General features: G+C 39.5%; 1 protein-coding gene across 1 annotated transcript; it reads left to right on the top strand.

Annotated features, from left to right (window-relative positions):
* The first annotated feature begins 12,735 nt into the window (after positions 1-12,735).
* Positions 12,736-13,782, top strand: LOC149266698 (uncharacterized). The gene has a single exon (XM_089409055.1). The coding sequence runs from the start codon at positions 12,736-12,738 to the stop codon at positions 13,780-13,782; it is 1,047 nt and encodes a 348-aa protein (XP_089265181.1).
* Positions 13,783-19,282: the final 5,500 nt, after the last annotated feature.

Raw genomic sequence — 19,282 nt, 5'->3', positions numbered from 1 at the left:
ATTCCTTCCACGATTACCCCACATGCAGGGGGCTCACAGGGGAGCGAAATCCCCCTCTCCCCCCCTCTCAGAGTGTTTGCAAGGGGATGGTAGTCCCCCTGCATGGGGTCCAGTGCAACACCCCAGGAACAAAAAATTGGACCCTATATTAGGCGGGAAGACCTACCTATGGTTTTGTGCATGGATTTGGCACATTGTTTTGGGCATGATGGTTTTTTGTCCATGGTATTTTGTAGAACGGTAAAGGTAACTAAGATTATGTTCTAATCCAGAGTTAATGGATTGGGGTTTAAGGATGCTTCAACATGTATATATGTGTATTGTAAGATTGAAAGGAATATAATGAAAAATCAATATGGTAGTCTCGGTTTTGGGTTCCAGGGGAAATCTCTATGTATATATGTTTTATGTTTTATTCTCTGGCCATTGTTTTTTTTCCTGGTTTTTCGAGAATTCATATGTAGGTAATTTCTCTATGGCATTAAAGCCTACATTTGGTATCAGATTTGTTACGGTTTCAAGGGGACACCTTTACTACTGAGGGGTTTTTCTCAGGCCTAAGGTAGACCATGTTTAGTGTTAGATCTGTGGGTTCGATTCTTGTGGTGAAAGAAGATGGTGAGCAGTGGAAAGATAGAGATCGAGAAATTTAATGGTTAGAGTTTTGAATTGTGGAAGCTCAAGACGGAGGATCTGCTAGTGGACAAATATTAGTGGATCATGGTAGATCCAAGTACTAAACCAATAGCAATGCATTATGGAACCATCTCACAAAATAGAAGAAAAGATAGATCAACGAATTAAAAATTAGCCTCTTCGAGGGGGAAACCTCCTTCACATTACACAAATGAACAATTCTTGGATGATACAGATGACAAGACCTCCTTTCTATATATAGGATTCTAAGGGGTCCCAATACAATTAAAGCCTACATAACAATAATATTTTAGGGGCACAACAATAAAAATAGTGGGCTTTTATGGAGCACAATAATAACAACATGGGGACTACATGGGCACAATAATACAATAAGGGGGTTGCACTAATAACAATAAGGGGTTACACTAGTAGTATAGGGACATAAAATGCCCCTCTCCTTCAAAAATTATTTTCCTCGACGCTTGAGTCATTTTGCATGCTTCTGTATAAAATTTTCATCCTCCCATGTGGAATCTTTAGCAGGTAAGTTCTTCCATGTGATGAGATACTCTGGAATTGATCGATTTCGTAGCTGTCAATTTCTTGTTTCTGTGACTGCTTCAGGTTCCAATCTGATTTTTCCTTCCTCGTCAAGTTCTGGAAATATTGTTTGAAGTGGGATCTTCTCACCTATAACCTTCTTTAAGCACGAAACCTGGAAAAGTGGGTGTGCTCATGAAGATGCAAGAAGCTCCAATTTGTATGCCATAGTACGAATATTTTGTAACACCTTATACGGACCATAAAAATTTGGTGATAATTTATTGTCCTTCTTATCTTTCTTGAGGGATATTTGTTTGTATGGTTGTAGTCGTAGAAATATAGTCACCTACATCAAAACTTCTTTCGTTGTGTTGTTGATATGTCTATTGTTTCATTCTATTCTACGCCAAAGTGAGGTTATCCTTCAAGAGTTTGAGAACTTGTTGTTCATGCTCGATGTGATCTTCCAATACTTGAACCTTAGAATTTTCTTTTAAATATGATGTTATGGACGGTGTATGATATCCATAAAGTGCCATAAATGGGGTCATTTTTACTACAGTATAGAAGGAAGTGTTATACCACCATTTAGCCAGAGGCAACCACTTCACCCATTGTGTATGTTTATCAGATACAAAGCAACAAAGTATCCTTCCAAACATTTTTTCACTATCTAATTTTTCCCATCAGATTGAGGATAATAAGATGAGCTATGAGCTAATTGAGTACCTATACAAGACAATAATTCTATCCAAAAATTTCCAGTGAAAATGGGATAGCTGTCATTTACAATAATCTTTGGGTTTCCATGTAGCCTTTCATTTGTTTCCATACATGCAGTAGCAGTTGTATTGGCTTTAAATGGATGAGATAATGCACAAAAGTGTGCATATTTGGTAAGTCTATCAACTACCACCATGATTACACTCTTTCCTTCAGAATTGGGTAAACCTATGATAAAATCCATTGAAAACTCCCCCCAATGTTGACTTGCAATGGATAAAGGTTGTAATAGACCTGGGGTCTTAATTGTCTCAACTTTATTTTGTTGGAAAACCAAACATTCTTCTAGAAAATTTTGAATATGAATTTTAAGGCCATCCCAAAAAAAATATTTCTTAACCCTGTGGTAAGTTTTTAAAAATCCGGAGTGCCCTCATAAGGAAGAGGCGTGCAATTCTAGAAGAATCTTTCATTTGAGTTGGGAATTCTTACAAAGGTATAAGTGATCTTTGTACCATAACAAATAATTTTTCTAGATAAATGTATTAGATGTATAGGGATCTTGTTGCAACTTTTGAATGAGTGTCCACACTTCTTCGTCATTCTTCCATTCATCCCTTGCTTTTTTATCCAATCTAGTTGGATAATATAAATGGCACAAAACAATGCTTCCACATCCTCATCCCTTCTTGAGAGTGCACCTGCAACAACATTTTTCTTCCCTTTTTTGTAGATGATTTCAAAGTCATAACCCAACATATTTGTGACCCATTTTTGCTGCTCTTTAGAATATAATCTTTGTTCTAAAAAGTATTTAAGACTATCATGATCCGTTTTTACCTTAAAGTGTCTTCCCATTATGTAATGTCATCATTTCATAAGTGCATGTAGTATTGCCAACATTTCCTTCTTATAAATAGTTGTGTGTTAATACTTTCATTTGATTGGATGAATTTCGAAAGCAATGGGTCTTTCTTCTTGCATTAAAACAACACCAATTCCATTTCCTGAGGCATCACATTCCACAATAATTTTTTTTGTGAAGTTTGGATGTAGCTAAGTCCGGTGCTTCGCACATTGCCTCTTTAAGATGTTCAAAGACCTTCGTTGCTTATGGAGTCCAAGAAAATGCATCTTTCTTTAGTAATGTTGTTAGAGGTGTTGTTATTCTCCCATAATTCCTAAACAAACTTGTGATAATACCTTGTCAGCCCGATAAATCCTCGCAGATGCTTTACAAATGTGGGGATTTTCCATTTCTTAATGGATTTAATTTTTATAGGGTCTACCTTAACACCTTCATGAGATACAATATGACCTAGATATTCCAACTCTTGTACTCCAAAGAAACATTTGGAGGTTTTTCATATAATTGTTTCTCCTCCAATAGTTTGAGCACCCTATCAACATGTTCAACATGATCCTTACAAGACTTGTTGTAGATTAGCATATCATCAAAAACTACTAACAAAAATTTTCTAAGGAAAGGTTTGAAAATGGAATTCATCAAACCTTGAAATGTAGAAGGTGCCTTGGTAAGGCCAAAAGGCATGACCAAAAATTCATAATGACCCTCATGAGTTCTAAATGTTATTTTTGGAATGTCTTCAGTCTTCATTCTGATTTGATGATATCTTGAATGAAGATCCAACTTGGTGAAGTAAATTTCTCCATGTAATTCATCAATGACAGGAATGGGAAATTTATCTTTAATAGTGAGCTTTTTGAGCTCCCTATAATCTAGACACATGTGCCATGATCCATCCTTCTTGTGTACCAATACCACTAGAGCAGAGAAAGAACTTTGACTAGGTTGAATTATACCAACCTCTATCAGTTCTGCAAGCCATTTAATTAAATGCATCTATAATGTAATGATGTAGGTGCTACAAGACATCCTCTATATGTGTAAAAGGAACACCCATAGCAAGGTCCTCGAGGATCTGTTGCACCTACCTCAACTCACCAAGTTCTTCCTCCTTGTTAAAATCCTCCTCCTACTCAACCACAAGCTTTCCTTATCTTGTTATTCCCTAACGAATTTTGAATAATTTCCCTCTTGTCTCATAGAAGCAACATTTGTGTCAAGAAATATTTAATGCTTAGTATACTGTACCACACAAAACATCTAGATGACTAAAATACATAAAAATAATCAAAACATTAAGACATAACATATTTGTTAAGTATTTCTGAAAGAGAATTATGTAGAAGATTTAATCCATCCAAGACATAATACGCTTACCCACAACACTCCATCCATCACTAAGGATTAGCACTATCTTGAGATCTTAGTGGAAATGAAACCCTACATACGCATGATCATATATAATGTTCACTTGCACATCAAAGTAGTTAAAGTATTATAATTTTTCATATTTTGTCTACACTCTACCTCACAACATTGCCATTAGGTTTATGTATTTGTTCATCCATGGATCAAAAAACCCTACACATGATGTTGTTTTTTGGGGTTGTAATAGTGCTGCTCACTCAAAAATAATGATACGAGGATATTTTCATACCTGGAATGTTTGTGCATCCTCATCCTACATTTTTTCAATTGATATTTTAGGTTAGATAAAATATCCTAACACCATTTGAATACACATGGGGGCATACAAACGCACTACAGTGTCAACTTGGCTTTTGGAAGCCAAGTGTGGACTAGTATAACCCACCATATGGGTCATAGTGGAAAGAATCATTCATAGGAGGAGGTCCATGATGTCATTTACTAGGATCTTCCCACCTACTTTTCATGTGTCGAGAACATAATAATTGGCTATAAATTCATCTAAAAATATCTCCTTATCCAATACCCTTCTAGATATGACAATAGCCCCTCTTTCTTCCTCTATAGGCCTATCAAGAGATATATATCCTCTACATGTATACTGAATATTAATTTCTTCCCATTAAATCATTTCTCTATGTGCTCCTACTATTTGATTATCCTCTCCAATAACATAAGTTGTCACTTCATATTTTGTTTCTTGAAAGACTTTAAGAGGCCATAATTGCACAAAACATCGAGTGTCCAACGTAATCACTACATAATTATCCTCATGTTCTCACTCATGCAACTCAATTATGATGATGAATTTTCACAATAACAATGTATATATTAGTCACACATCATACACAAACTTTATGGCGAAATTTCTTGCATCTTGTGGTTTTCTTTTAGATGCTTCAACACTTTTCCTTAACCTACATATAGAGATGAAATATTTTTCCCCTCATTATGGGGAGTATTGAAAACTCTTCCAATGCCCTGGCATCTCTATGATAATGTGTTAGGTCCACTCAAACTACAAGAAGGTCTCCCCTAAGCTCAATTCCAAGCAAAAAGCACTAAAAAAATAATTAAATGAAAGAGAAGGAAAATATATGAAACCTAGTGTTGACAAAGTCATGGTAAGTGGCCTAATACTCCAAGGACCTAAATAATGAATTATGGTGAGTGGGTTCTCCATTGTTTTTATCCTTTTGTGTAAATAATTCACATGTTGACCACTCTTTTCTCCTTTTCTCATGTAGAAGAGAACACAACTATATAAAATATTTTTATTATTGAATGAAAACTAAATTGATGATTGCATGCCTTCATGATGGTGTGCCTAAAAAAGAATTTGTTGGTCATGAACGTTTGAATTATCATGTCTGATGACTTCTCCCTTCATAACTAATAGTTTATTATTAATGTTTATTAATTAATTAATTCTTTATTATTGTTTATTAATTATTTATTGTTTATTTTATTTATTATTTTATTCATTTATGTATTTGTAACATTGGCCCTCCCTTACAGATGCTTTGTCCTCAGAGGGTAGGTAATGATGGGTATTGTTGACATAATTTTTCTATTTAACATGAACAATATTATTCTAGAATTTTTTAAAATTTAATGAGGTATCCATTAATAGTTTTGGAACATAATACATTTTCTCTTTTAGAAAGAATGCCTTCTGGTTCTAAAACAATTCTTCCTTTGTCATCAACTTTGATTATTTATTGGTGGATTAGTGGGTCCTGACCCAGGTTTAAAGTTAATTATGCCAAACAAAACCCTACACTACTGGCCCTTTCAGCATCAAACTGCGTAGCGCATGCCGAAGTCTCACCCGAAGTAGTATGGGGGGATGTTGGAACCAAGTTTCCACATCCAGAGATCAGTGTGATGTTTTTTTATTGCCCTAGATCTGCCTTTGTGCAGATCTATAAGTCCCTAGGGTTGAGTACTGCACTTCGCCTAGTAGCCCTTAGACCTCCACAAAGGTCTACAATAGGGTTTTGTGGACCTTTAACAGCTCAAACATCCACTTATTTGCACCATAAAACAAACCTGGATCTAAGCTCGCACAGAACTAGTTAAGTATTCATTAAAAACAACAGAATGTAGTATAAGGTTTGCTTAAATACTTAACATACATTGCGTACAGTTAGCAAGACTTATCCGATAGAGTCGCGAATCAATAAATCAATAATTCATAAGGAAATTTATTCCATTACATCATATATCATAAACATAAATAACGAAAGTAAGAAGATAAATACATGAATTTCTCCAACAGTCTTCTTTATTGATATTCAATATGGTATTACAAACTCAAAACTTCCCTGGGCACTCAGCTGCAAGGGTTTGCGTACTCAGTTGTTGATTCTTCTCTAGGCCTCCGTGCAGTCATTTGTGGAGCCTTTCCCTTCTCTATGACTCACTTTTTCATTATCCCCTATTGACCCATTACATGCATCATTATCTCCTTCTTCTATATCTCTCTTAGACTCCCTAAGACATTCCTATTTATATATTTTTACATACAATCCCATGGTCCGTGGACCATGGGCGGATCTCAAAACCGACTCAATTTTACATAATCAAGGAGCTAATTCCCCTTTTGACTTATAACTATCTACGCACTCCGCGTCCATAGATTACGGAGACTTTACATCTTTTTACCAAAATTTACATCAAAACTTGGGTTTTTAACCCCAAAACTAACCCAGGGGACCCCATCCCAATAGGCCCCCAACACAAAGGTCATGACTTATCCTCGATTCACTCAACTGACATGGTGTTCTTGTTACGAAGATCCCCCATCGCCACTTGTACAATGGCAACCTCGGCAACGCTCTGCATAGCTACCTGCTTAACCTCTTCAACGAGATGTCCTGGAGCTGGTCCTTCCACAACCAGCTTGATCTTCTATTGTACTTGCTACAAGTCCACGGCTAGCTTGATCTTCTATTGTACTTGCTACAAGTCCACGGCTACCTTGATCTTCTATTGTACTTGCTGCAAGTCCATCAGCTTTTCCTAAATGTTGTTCACAACCTAGTTGGCTCCCTCTAACCAGGGCTCCAATCTGGCCTTAAGCAAGGCCTCCTTCTTTTATGTTGCCTCAACCTGTGTGAGGAGCAACTTCCCTTCCTGCAACTTGGCTAGGCGTTGTGCTAGAGCAATAGAGTCCACCATTGTGCTGACTTCATCATACTGCTTTTGCAGCTCCTTAGCTTCTGTATTCAACTTTTGTAGGTTTGGGTCTTCCTATAGAGTAGTTACCAGTTTCGTTGCCTACTCAAATAATGTTGTGCACTATGCAACGGTGGTATCTAGAGTGGCCAGTCCTTCCTTAATCACAGTTTTGCGCTACTCCCAGACCTTCGGTAGATTCAATGGCTGCTCCTTCAATTGTAGCTCAGTTATCTTCATATTGAGTTCGAATTTAACTCAACTAACCTTAGCCTATGCCTCATGCACACCAACAACCAATTTTCTGTTAGGTCCATATAATACTAGTGATTCCCCCATTACTATTGTTGTTTTATCCCTTATTATTATTGTTGTGCCCCTATTGTCCCCATATTGTTAATATTGTGCCCCATAGAATCCCACTATTGTTATTTTTGTGCCTTTATATTATTATTGTTAGGTCGGCTTTGTTTATATTGTGACCCCTTAGACTCATATATAGAATGGAGATTTTTTCATTTGAATCATCTACGAATTGTTAATTTGTGTAATGTAAAGGAGGTTTCCCCCTCAAAGAGGCTTATTTCTAAGGCGTTGATCTATCTTTTCTATCTTTTTGTGAGTTGGTTTCATAACATTTGGTATCAGAGCTTTGGATTCTAGGGTTTTGCTACTCCAAACAAGTCATCATGGAGTTTTCACTATAATTTTTTTTGGGCGATGTTTAAGAATCTAAAACAAAAACCCATTTGAGACAAAATCACACTGAACCTCGGGACCAAATTTCAGATCTTGGCTCGCTACATTTTCAGAGATATAATTTGAGGAAGTTATGGTTTTTGCATACCCCTGAATTAAATTCCAAACAGGTGACCTTGGGAAAAACTTCCTAACTTTCGCTCTGACTATCTAATTTAATTTTTTTATGAAGTTATAGAAAGAGGATGGACTGTAGTGTTTGAGGTATAATTTTCTGAACCTAAGGTTGAAACAATGACCCGTGGCACGTCGTACAAGTTCTCTTGACTGAACTAGTCTATACTTAGGTCATCGTGGGAGAATTGGCATAACACTTCATTGGAGAATGCAATCTTGATCAGACTTGTGGGGTTAGAAATATAACTCAGAGGTTACCATAGGAAGAAATTTCAGACATTGGAGATCCAAAATTATAGAGATACATCAGATTCAATATTGAGCTCCTACAAAGTGAAAAAAGGTGTGTAGTTTTTTTTTTTTTTGCATAAGCTTGCTTTGAAAAATTAGTTTGAAGGAATTCAAAGGGCATAGTGAAGCAATATTATCGGTAATTGATGCCCCAAAGAAATAAAATGGAAACACCTAGTAAGCAACCTGCAAGCTCTAGCATGACTCATGAAGAAGAGGAAGAAATGCAACATGATATATCAAAATTACGAGACCAAGTGAAACAAATTTCACTCACACGAAAAGTAACAGAAGCTAAGATGGATGGTTTAAAGAAAGGCGTAGAAGCTAAGATGAATGATGTGGAAGGTAATATGGATGGTGTGGAAGCTAAGATGGATGGCGTGGAAGCTAATATGGATGATTTAAATAAAGACGTGGAAGATTTGAAGATGGATTTGAAGACATATTTGACAAATTTTCTACAAGAAATGCTTACTAATGGTGAAAGGTTAGTAAAGGAAACTTATGGTGAGAACAAAATAGATGTTAATCATGATTTCATAGACTCTAACAATTGATTGAAGAACCACCATGTTCCAAAGATCGATATGTGGAAGTTTGATGGCAAGGATCCCGGAACATGGATACTACAGATGGAGCAATTTTTCAATCTCCATAATGTGCAAAACACACAAAAGGTACACATTACAACTTTATATTTGGAACCAAATCAGTTTGTATGGTATCAATGGCTTTGCTCTCTTAAACAAATTGTCACTTGGGCTATTTTTACGGATCAAATGATAGCACATTATGAGGATACAAAAAGCAACACTTTTTAGCGAATTGATATCTCAAACAAAAGATTTCAATGATGGAGCACATTGAGGACTTCCAGAAATTGAATATAAGGGTAAAAGATATTCTAGAGGAGCATAAGATTGATGTGTTCATAGGGACTTTCAAAGATAACATCCAACATGAGGTTCGCCTTTGGGAACCAGATTCATTGGAGAAGGCATTCAGGTTGGCAAGAAAAATGGAAAGAAAAATTATGGCAACAAGGAAGCCTACCACTCACAATAATAAAGATGGAAGTGTTTCTGCCCCTAGCCATCCACAACCTACAAGGTTGACACCACAACAATTGGAAGAAAAAAGAGCAAAAGGGCTTTGTTATAGTTGTGATAGCAAATACACTAAAGGTCATAAGTGTGCCAAGAAGAAATTATTTTACATAGATTGTGAAGAGGAGGAAGAAAAGGAACAAGAAATGTCAAAAGAAGAGGATATACACCAGGAAAAAACCATAGAAAAAGAAGAAATGAATCAGATAATATCTTGTAATGCATTGGCTAGAATTACAACTCCTCAAACTATCAAGATAGAAGGGCATATCAAGAAGAAAAAGTTAATAGTGTTGATTGATTCGGGAAGTACGCATAATTTTATTCATTGTAAGATAGCCAAGGAATTGAATTGCTTCCTATATCCAACACCAAAGTGTCAAGTAATGGTTGCAAGTGGAGGAACCATAAATTGCTCAGGAATGTGCCTTAATATCAAGTTATCCATGGGAGAATATGTATTGAATAGCACAATGCTTTCCATTCCAATGGGTGGTGTTGATGTTGTACTAGGAGTCCAATGGCTACAATCCTTGGGTACAATAGTTTTTAATTTTCAAGAAATTTTCATGAAATTATCTTCAAAATGAAAGGAAGTTGAATTAAGGGGTATCGTAGGGAAACCAATAAAGATAATCAACTCTAACAGAATGACAAAGCATCTAAAGAAAGAACAATAAGGCATAATTGCACAATTATGTTCACTAGAGGTTCCCACATCGAAATCATCCATTTCTCTAGATCTCCAAAAAGTCTTGGACAATCATTCCAAGGTATTTGAGACTCCCAAAGGCCTCCCACCTATTTGTAATCATGATCATGCTATTACTTTGATTCCAAGAAGTGTTCCTCCAAACATCAGGCCTTATAGATATCCCTACGTCCAAAAGAGTGAAATTGAATGTATGGTTCCAGAAATGCTAGAGGCTGGTATAATTCAACCTTGTCAAAGTTCTTTCTCTACTCTGGTAGTATTGGTTCACAACAAGGATGGATCATGGAGTATGTGTCTAGATTATATGGAGCTCAACAAGCTCATTATTAAAGATAAATTTCCCATTCCTGTAATTGATGAATTATTGGATGAATTTCATGGATCAATTTACTTCACCAAGTTGGATCTTCGTTTAGGATATCATGAAATCAAAATGAAGACTAAAGGCATTCCAAAAACAGCATTTAGAACTCATAAGGGTCATTATGAATTTTTGGTCATGCCTTTTGGCCTTACTAATTCACCTTCTATATTTCAAGGTTTAATGAATTCCATTTTCAAACCCTTCCTTAGAAAATTTGTGTTAGTATTTTTTGATGATATACTAATCTATAGCAAGTCTTGGAAGGATCATGTCCAACATGTTGACATGGTGCTCAAACTATTTGAGGAGAAAAAATTATATGCAAAAACCTCCAAATGTTTATTTGGAGTACAAGAGGTGGAATATTTGGGTCATATTATATCTCATGAAGGTGTTAAGGTAGACCATAGAAAAATTAAAACCATTAAGGAATGGAAAATCCCCACATCCATAAAGCATCGACGAGGATTTCTTGGGTTGAAAGGGTATTATCGCAAGTTTTTTAAGAATTATGGGAGAATAGCAACACCTCTAACAACATTATCGAAGAAATTATTTAAAACTGCGGCTGCGCGCGCCCTGCCTGATCGCGCTCCTAGAGATCGATCTCAACCAGCAACGCAGCGGCCTGGGCCTTGGCCCCAACCATGGCCCCCCCGGATTCGCCTCAGGAGGACCCCGATCCTCAAAAAGCCTTCTCAGATCTGGTGAAATCTCTTCCCCCTCAACGCCCCAGACCTGCAATCTCGAAATTTGTCAAGAAGCTAGATGTTCTTCAGGAAGTTCAGCTGCCCCCAACTATTCCTCGCATGGCAGCGCTATCCCTTGCCGAGAAAGGGTTAATAGGGCAATTTATCGCCAAGAACAGTTCAAAGATGGGTCGAACGAAACTGGTCAGACAAGATCCAAGGGAAAATATCCATTAGGTTCTGCGGAAAAGGGTATTACACTTTTCACTTCGAATCCAAAGAGGACAAGGATCTGATCTTCAGGAACAGGCCGTACTTCATGGATTCCAGGGGTCTCTATCTCAATAAATGGACCCCAGATTTCGATCCGGAACTGGATATCCCTAGTGTCGTACCAGTCTGGGTCCGTCTCCCTCACCTCCCTCTCCACTGCTGGGGTGATGAGTCTGTTCGGGCCATAGGGAATGCTGTTGGAAAATACATTGACCGTAGTGAGCCCAAGGACAACATGCAAGCATGCGCAAGGATCTGTGTCGAAGTGGATCTAGGTAGAGGACTTCCTGAAGCGATAAAGTTGAAAGTGGATGACTGGAGCCATATCCAGCAACTGGACTATGAGCAGATACCATTTAAATGCAAGGTATGTCACGAATACGGGCACTTTGCTAATAGATGCACAAAAATTGTTAATGCAGAGAATGATGAGCAAGATGGTCATTGGGAAACAGTCAAAAAGAAGAAATCAGCTCCCCCTCCCAAGCCTTCCATGGATTCTGAAAACCCTGGACCCTCTAATCTGCGACCTTCCTCTTCCTCTCCCTCCCCATCTGCCTCTCTTCCCCCTGAACCGCCCCTCCCTTCCTCCTCCAACCCCTTCCTAATCCTCTCCACTGTCGATTCTGCCCCTGAAAATCCCTCCTCTGAGCCCCCAGACTCCCATCTACCCCAAACCATCTCTTCTCAGACCCCCCTTAAGCCCCTTTCATCAAGGATCACCAGAAGCTCTTCCAAAGAACATGGAGCAACTAGTGATACATATAAAAAACAGGGACCGGGCAGAAAATCAGCCAAGCAACATAGGGATGAGAATGCCCAGAAGGACATAGCCATGGGCACGCAAACTCCAATAGAGTCCTTCATCCTTGGGCACCAAGAAAAGAGACAAGCGGCAAAGACCAAGAGAGGCGAGCACCTCTCCGCATGCCCAATGCATCATGATGAAAATCCTTTCTTGGAACAGCAGGGGTTTAGGGCACCCCTCTAAAATAGCTGCCCTCAAAGATCTAATCCACAATGAAAAGCCAGAAATCATGCTGATACAGGAGACAAAACAAGATCAGCAAGAAATGAGAAAAATTATAGACCAGCAGAGACAGTACTTAGGAAGCATCAGCGAATCTAGAGGAGCCTCCAAAGGAATTGTCACCATTTGGGACAACAGTAAATGGGTATGCACTTCAACAAATCCCCACCAGAACTGGATCAGAACCACTCTTGACAGCAGAACAGGCAATCAAACAGTAACCATATATAATGTTTATGTTCCCAACCATTACAGAGAAAAGGAAATCTGCTGGGATGATTTGAAGGCAAGCATTGATGGGGAACGAAATACTAATATTATAGTTGCAGGTGACTTCAACCTGATTCTTCATGCCAATGAAAAAAGGGGAGGAACCTTCACTCCAGATCCCTTCAGAGGCCGTCTGGAGACCATCATCCAGGAGCACGAATTAGTTGATGTTATACCCAAAAATCGCAGATATACCTGGAGTAATCGTAGGATTGGCATCGGCAACATAATGGAAAGACTAGATAGATTTCTAGTCAATATCTCGTTCCTCTCCTCCTTCTCTGTAGGATATGCTAACATCCTCAATACTTCTGCCTCTGACCACTACCCCATCACTCTGACTTTGGAAACCCACTGCCCTCTTGGCCCTATCCCTTTTAAATATAGTCCTCTCTGGAATCGGATTCCTGCAGCCAGGGAAATTGTCCAGAAGACCTGGAACCAGCATGTAGAAGGTTCGCCAAGCTTTATTTGGGAAACCAAATTAAAAAGAACCAAGCAGGTATTAAAATATTGGGCCAAGGATAGCTATCAGGAGCCAGAGGAGATTAAAAAGAAAGTCAAAAGCGAACTAGAAGATGTGCAGTCAAGGATTGAAGAACATGGATTATCGCAACAAAACAAAGAGCAAGAAAGTGTTTTATATGCACAGTTGAGCCATATTAACAGGGAGGAAGAAATCAAGTGGCGTTTAAAATCTAGACAATTATGGCTTCAGGGGGAGACAAAAATACAGCCTACTTCCACAAACAGGCCACTGCTCGAAAGCTCAGGAACAATGTAAGCACAATCTTGGACAGCGAAGGAAATCGGCACAGCACTCAAGAAACCATAAGGAATGCTACCTCCAAGCACTACAGGGACCTCCTAACTGAAATTAAAGGGGCAGAAGACTATTCCGACTTGCTCCAGCATCTGTCCAAAGGAGTCACTAAGGAGATGAACGACAACCTTAGCAAAGAAATTGAAGAAGAGGAAATTAAGAGAGCAATTTGGAGCTTGCACCCTGATAAGGCGCCAGGGCCTGACGGATTCCCCATCTGCTTCTTCAGGGAGTTCTGGACTCTGATAAAAAAGGACCTGACAAAGATGATTCATTGGGTGCAAAGAAAAGGGAAATTAGGAGGATACACCAATTCCACCTTTCTTGCCCTCATACCCAAGGAAAATCGGCCCTCTTCTTTTTCCAGATTCCGACCCATTTCCCTCTGCAATTCTTCCTACAAAATTCTATCCAAAATTTTAGCTACCAGACTCAAACCCCTTCTTCCCTCCTTGATATCTGAAAATCAAGGAGGTTTCCTGCCCAACAGACATATCACTGACTCCATCCTTCTTGTTCAAGAAGCCATCCACTCGAGCTTATCCAGGAAAGAGAAAGGATTTGTCCTAAAGCTTGACCTGGCGAACGCCTTCGATAGAGTAAGGCACTCCTTCCTTATTGCTGTCCTAAAAAAGATGGGCTTCGAGACCCCCTTCATTAATATTATTGTTGCTTGCATCTCTGGGCCCTGGATCTCCCCCCTGATCAATGGCAGGCCAGGTGAAGCATTCCAATCCTCCTGGGGGCTCAGACAGGGCTATCCCCTCTCTCCCTACCTCTTCATCCTCATGGCAGAATCCTTCAGTCAAGCTTTGGACCACAATCGGAGAGTGGGCCTTATAACCGGTATCAAATTTGGGAATGGAGCAAAAAACATTAACCACTCACAGTTTGTTGATGATACCTTATTGATTGGGGGAGCCTCCACCACAATAGCAAGGCGATTCAAGAAACTTCTTGACCAATTTATGGGGTACTCCGGAGGCCTGGTCAATCAGCTCAAAAGCTGTATTTATGGATGGAACACTTCAAATCAGGTTATCCACAGCATTGCAAACATATTTGGTGTCACATGCAATCTAGAATGGACCCACTTTTCCTATCTGGGCATGCCAGTGAGCTTGGGGCCTTTGAAGGCCGAAACTTGGAACGAAATCATTGACAAGGTAAAGAGGAAAGTGCAGCAATGGGGAACAATGTGGCTCAACCCAGCAGGCAGGCTCATTCTCCTTAAATCAGGTATCACTTCCCTTCCCCTCTATCGTTTTTCTCTATATCAAGCTCCTGCTATTTTTCACCATAAATTGGAAGTTGCACTTCGCCACTTCCTTTGGCAAGGGGGGAAGAACGATAAAAGCAAGTTTAATTTAGTCAGCTGGAAGCATGTTATTCAAACCCAAGATAGAGGAGGTCTTGGTATTAGATCACCAAAGTTCTTAAATCTGGCCTTTGGTGCGAAAATTGTATGGAGATTAATAACAAGACCTTCATCGTGGTGGAAAAAGGTGCTGGAGGTCAAATACCTAAACTTCCCCAGGCAGCAACTCCTTGACTCCAATATCCCCAACAGAGACTCCACTAAAATCTGGAGATTATGCAAGAAGGCCCTTCCTCTTATGATTCAAAATATTTCGAAAGTTCCAGGGGGGAAACCAGCATTAATTTTGGAACTGACAAAATCTTGGGCCAACAACCCTTGATTATGCATAAAGAGGCCATTCCCGTCATCAAATTTTTCAACAATAGAGGTATCCATCATCTGGCTCAAATTTCTAGTTGGGATCCTCATTCACATGTCTGGACTGGTTGGTCCTTTCCTGAAATCCCCAATGCTTTAGATCCTAGTCTCAGCTACCTGAAGACGCTCCTCCACAGTAAGGCTCCCATCAAGGAAGGTGAAATGGATGGTTTTCATTGGGACTCAACAGGAACAAATTATACAGTCAGAGCAGGCCATCAACATCTTTGCAACAACACCTTTCAGATGAGTTTGTGGAACCACTGGAAAATTGTTTGGCGAACAGAGGCTCCTCCAAAAATAAAAATTTTTATATGGCTTTTGCTGAAAGGAAAAATCTTAACAGCAAAGAATCTAAAAAGAAGAGGCATTAACGGCCCATCCAGATGCCCCAACTGTTGCAAGGCCGAGGAAACGATGCATCATCTATTCATAGAATGCCCCTTTGTTGTTGATTGTTGGGAAAAGATGTCCTCCACAGGTAATTTAAACTGGGAACCTCAGCACACCATAGCTGAGACAATCTACAAATGGAGAAAATGTTGCCCCTGGAAAGAAAAAAGAAGCAACTTGGTGAAGAGAGTATGGAACACTCTCCCCCACACTTTGCTATGGCGAATCTGGCTAGCTAGAAATCGAAAAAATTTCCAAGACAAGAGCTCAAATACACGAATAATCTACAGCAAAGCCAAAAACCTTGCTCTGGAAACTATCTCAATCAACACCACTGGAAAGATCGATGCAACAAAATATAGTGTAGAGGAGCGAGATTTCATAAGTTACATTCTGGAAAAAAATCACAATGCACAGGAAGCTAGCAGGAGGGAGGCACAGAGCAAAGTAGAAGTCAGCTCATGGAAAGTTAGATTAAAAGAAGAGGAGTTCGCCAACTGGATACAAAACTGCAACTCCTTTTATCTGTTCTTTGACGGGGCATCCAAATCAAATCCTGGTACAGCTGGAGCAGGAGGGCTGATTTTTAACGCCAATGGGGAGTGCATTCTCCATTATGAGTGGGGCCTAGGGAAGGTTTCAAATAATAGAGCTGAAGCATTAGCTCTGTTTCAGGGCCTAACTCAGTTAGGCAAACTGGGAATAAAGAAGGCAAAGGTATTCGGGGACTCCTCTGTTGTCATCCGCTTAATGGTCCATCAGCAGAGCTCTCCCAACACCCTTCTACAGCAGATAAACAGGCGCAATCAAATTCTGCATCAGGCAATGGATGACATTCAATATCACCATATTCTTCGTAACCTTAATAAGAGGGCCAATGACCGCGCCAATAGTGCGTGTGGAAGGCCAGTTGGCGTCCTAAGCTGCAACTCCAAGGAGACTTACCAACCTTTGCCATGACTCCAAATAATCTCATTAGCGTCAAGCACCAAAACAATGATAGAATCGATGCGAATCATGTTCCTCGGGCTGTCAACAGGATAGCTTACTGCAGCAGGATATTGAAAAGATATGGTATCCATAAAACACTCATTGATTTTGATAATCTCAACATCTCAGCCGGCAGACGTCCCCTCAGATCCGATTCATGGATCCTCCAGGACATTTCCCCGATCTTCCAGCAGGATCCCCTCCTCCATCCCGTGACTGGCTGGCCCCTTTCCTGCCCCTCCTCTCTGCAGCTTCCCCCTATATTTCTCCCCCTTTCCTATTTCATCAGCGCTAAGTTTGTCACTGCTTCCAAGCGTTTTTGTTCTCTGGCGATTTTTCGTGTGCTGTATTGGTTTTTGATCCTTCGCTTCTACCTCAGAGATAGCCTTTGCCCTCTCTGTAGCGATCCGATCCTCTGGACAGCCCTATTCTATTTTATCCGTTTGATTGTCCGCGTCTCCAGGCGGTTTCAGGCCTTCAAGTGCCTAGCTTCGTGGTTTGTTGCTTCTGTCCCCGGTGTTGTTTCATCTTTCGTCCGCACCCGCTCCTTATCTCATTCACCCCCAGCAGCAAATATGGCACGCAATGAGGATTGTCTGCATTGCGCGGACCTGCAAGTTGAGTTAGAAGAAGTCAGGGCTCAGCAGCGTATCTTGGAGAATCAGCAGAGGATCTTGGAGACGAGAATTGAAGACCAGAATCGCATCATCAATGATAAATACCGAGCTGAAATCGACCTCTTCCTGCATAGGGTCGCCTCTCTTCATGAACAGTTCAGCCATTTGTCAAACCGATGCAGTCATGTTGAAGAGTCGATTTCGATCCTGCAGTATATGATGGATAAGCGAAACCAGGCAGCCCCTAGTTCCTCAAGTGCCAAGCAGGCAGAACCGGATCAAAATCTGGAGGAATCCACCGCAAGGCAAATTAGTCACATAGAAATAGATTAAAAATGTTTTGCAAATGTAAATTTTGGTTGTTTCAATATGTAAGAAGTTATAGCAGCTCAGGTAATTTTAGAAGTAGAACAAGCAGGAAAAGGATCAAGGAGAGATCCCTATTTTGTAACTCCTCTGATCCAAGCTGCCATCGGTATCTAATGTATCTCAGGAGCTCTGACTCCTCTTTTTTTCAGCCATTAATATAGCAACCGACTTTGTTAAAAAAAAAAACAACAACATTATCGAAAAAGATGCATTTTCATGGACTCTAGAAGCAATGAAGGCCTTTGAACATATTAAAGAGGTAATGTGCCAAGAACCATTCTTAGCTACACCGAACTTCACAAAAACATTTATTGTGGAATGCGATGCCCCAGGAAATGGAATTGGTGTTGTTTTAATGCAAGAAGAAATACCCATTGTTCTCGAAAGTCATCCAATCAAAGGAAAGTTTTTACACAAAGCTATTTATGACAAGGAAATGTTGGCAATGTTAGAGTTGGTATTCTCATCCCTCCGTCGGAGATCAAATCCACTTGTTGCATTTCATATTAGGTGTCCTGCCCAGTCATTTGCATTCCATTAGGCACATAGATCATCTGATGGTAGTGGAATTCCTACAGTTTCCCTCATGTTATCTACCTGCTGGCTCATGTTTGCTCATTAAAAAGAGCATATACAGTCTTCTTTTTGTCTTGAAACTTGCAAAGGTTGTCTTTAGGGTTTTATGGTCAATTAGGTCTAGGGTTTCATTAGGGTTTCGTCAAAAAATGTGTCAAATTGTCCAATAATTACCAGCAGGCCATGAGGAGGTTTCAACATCAATAAATTTCATCACCAAGTGTTTGAAAATGTGTTTTTCCTCAAAACTCTATTTTGAGGAAAAAACAGAGTATTTAGCTTTTATTGTACAAAAATCATGACAATTTTGTTTTCCTTATTGCAAATTCCTTCATCTGGACCCTTGTTTCTTTCCTTAGCCTAGAAGCTCCAGCACCTGCAAAACAAGCAAAGCTCGGGTCATTTAGTTCATCACAAAACTTAAAAGAAGTGAAAAAGTCCAAAAAAACAGAGTTTGAAATAAAGTCATTTGCAAAACATTATGAAAGTGGGTTTGGAAAAATTAAATTTGAAAAGCTCATGTACAAATCATTTCTCCAAGTGTTTGAAGTTCATTTGTACTCCAATAGAAAAGAGAAGCAAAGAAAAACGATTTGGGTGAGTAAGTGACAAGTTTGGGTGAAAATCATTGTTAGTTGTCGGCGCAGCGCATTGGGCAGGAAGCTTGGTGCACTCGACGGGCGCAGCGCATTGGGCCTCAGGATCCTGTGTAATTTTGCAAGGGCGCGACACATACATAGGGTGCGGTGCATACATCTAGAGGGCCCGAAAATTTCCA

This window comes from Pinus tabuliformis, chromosome 6, assembly GCF_031772625.1.
Source record: "Pinus tabuliformis cultivar Carrire ecotype Pingquan chromosome 6, CPIR1, whole genome shotgun sequence".
Taxonomy (NCBI): domain Eukaryota; kingdom Viridiplantae; phylum Streptophyta; class Pinopsida; order Pinales; family Pinaceae; genus Pinus; species Pinus tabuliformis.
This window is presented reverse-complemented; position numbering and strand designations above follow the sequence as displayed.

Bases quoted from the DNA above. Each gene is read 5' to 3' on its own strand.
- LOC149266698 (XM_089409055.1), top strand. From the start codon at position 12,736: ATGCTGATACAGGAGACAAAACAAGATCAGCAAGAAATGAGAAAAATT.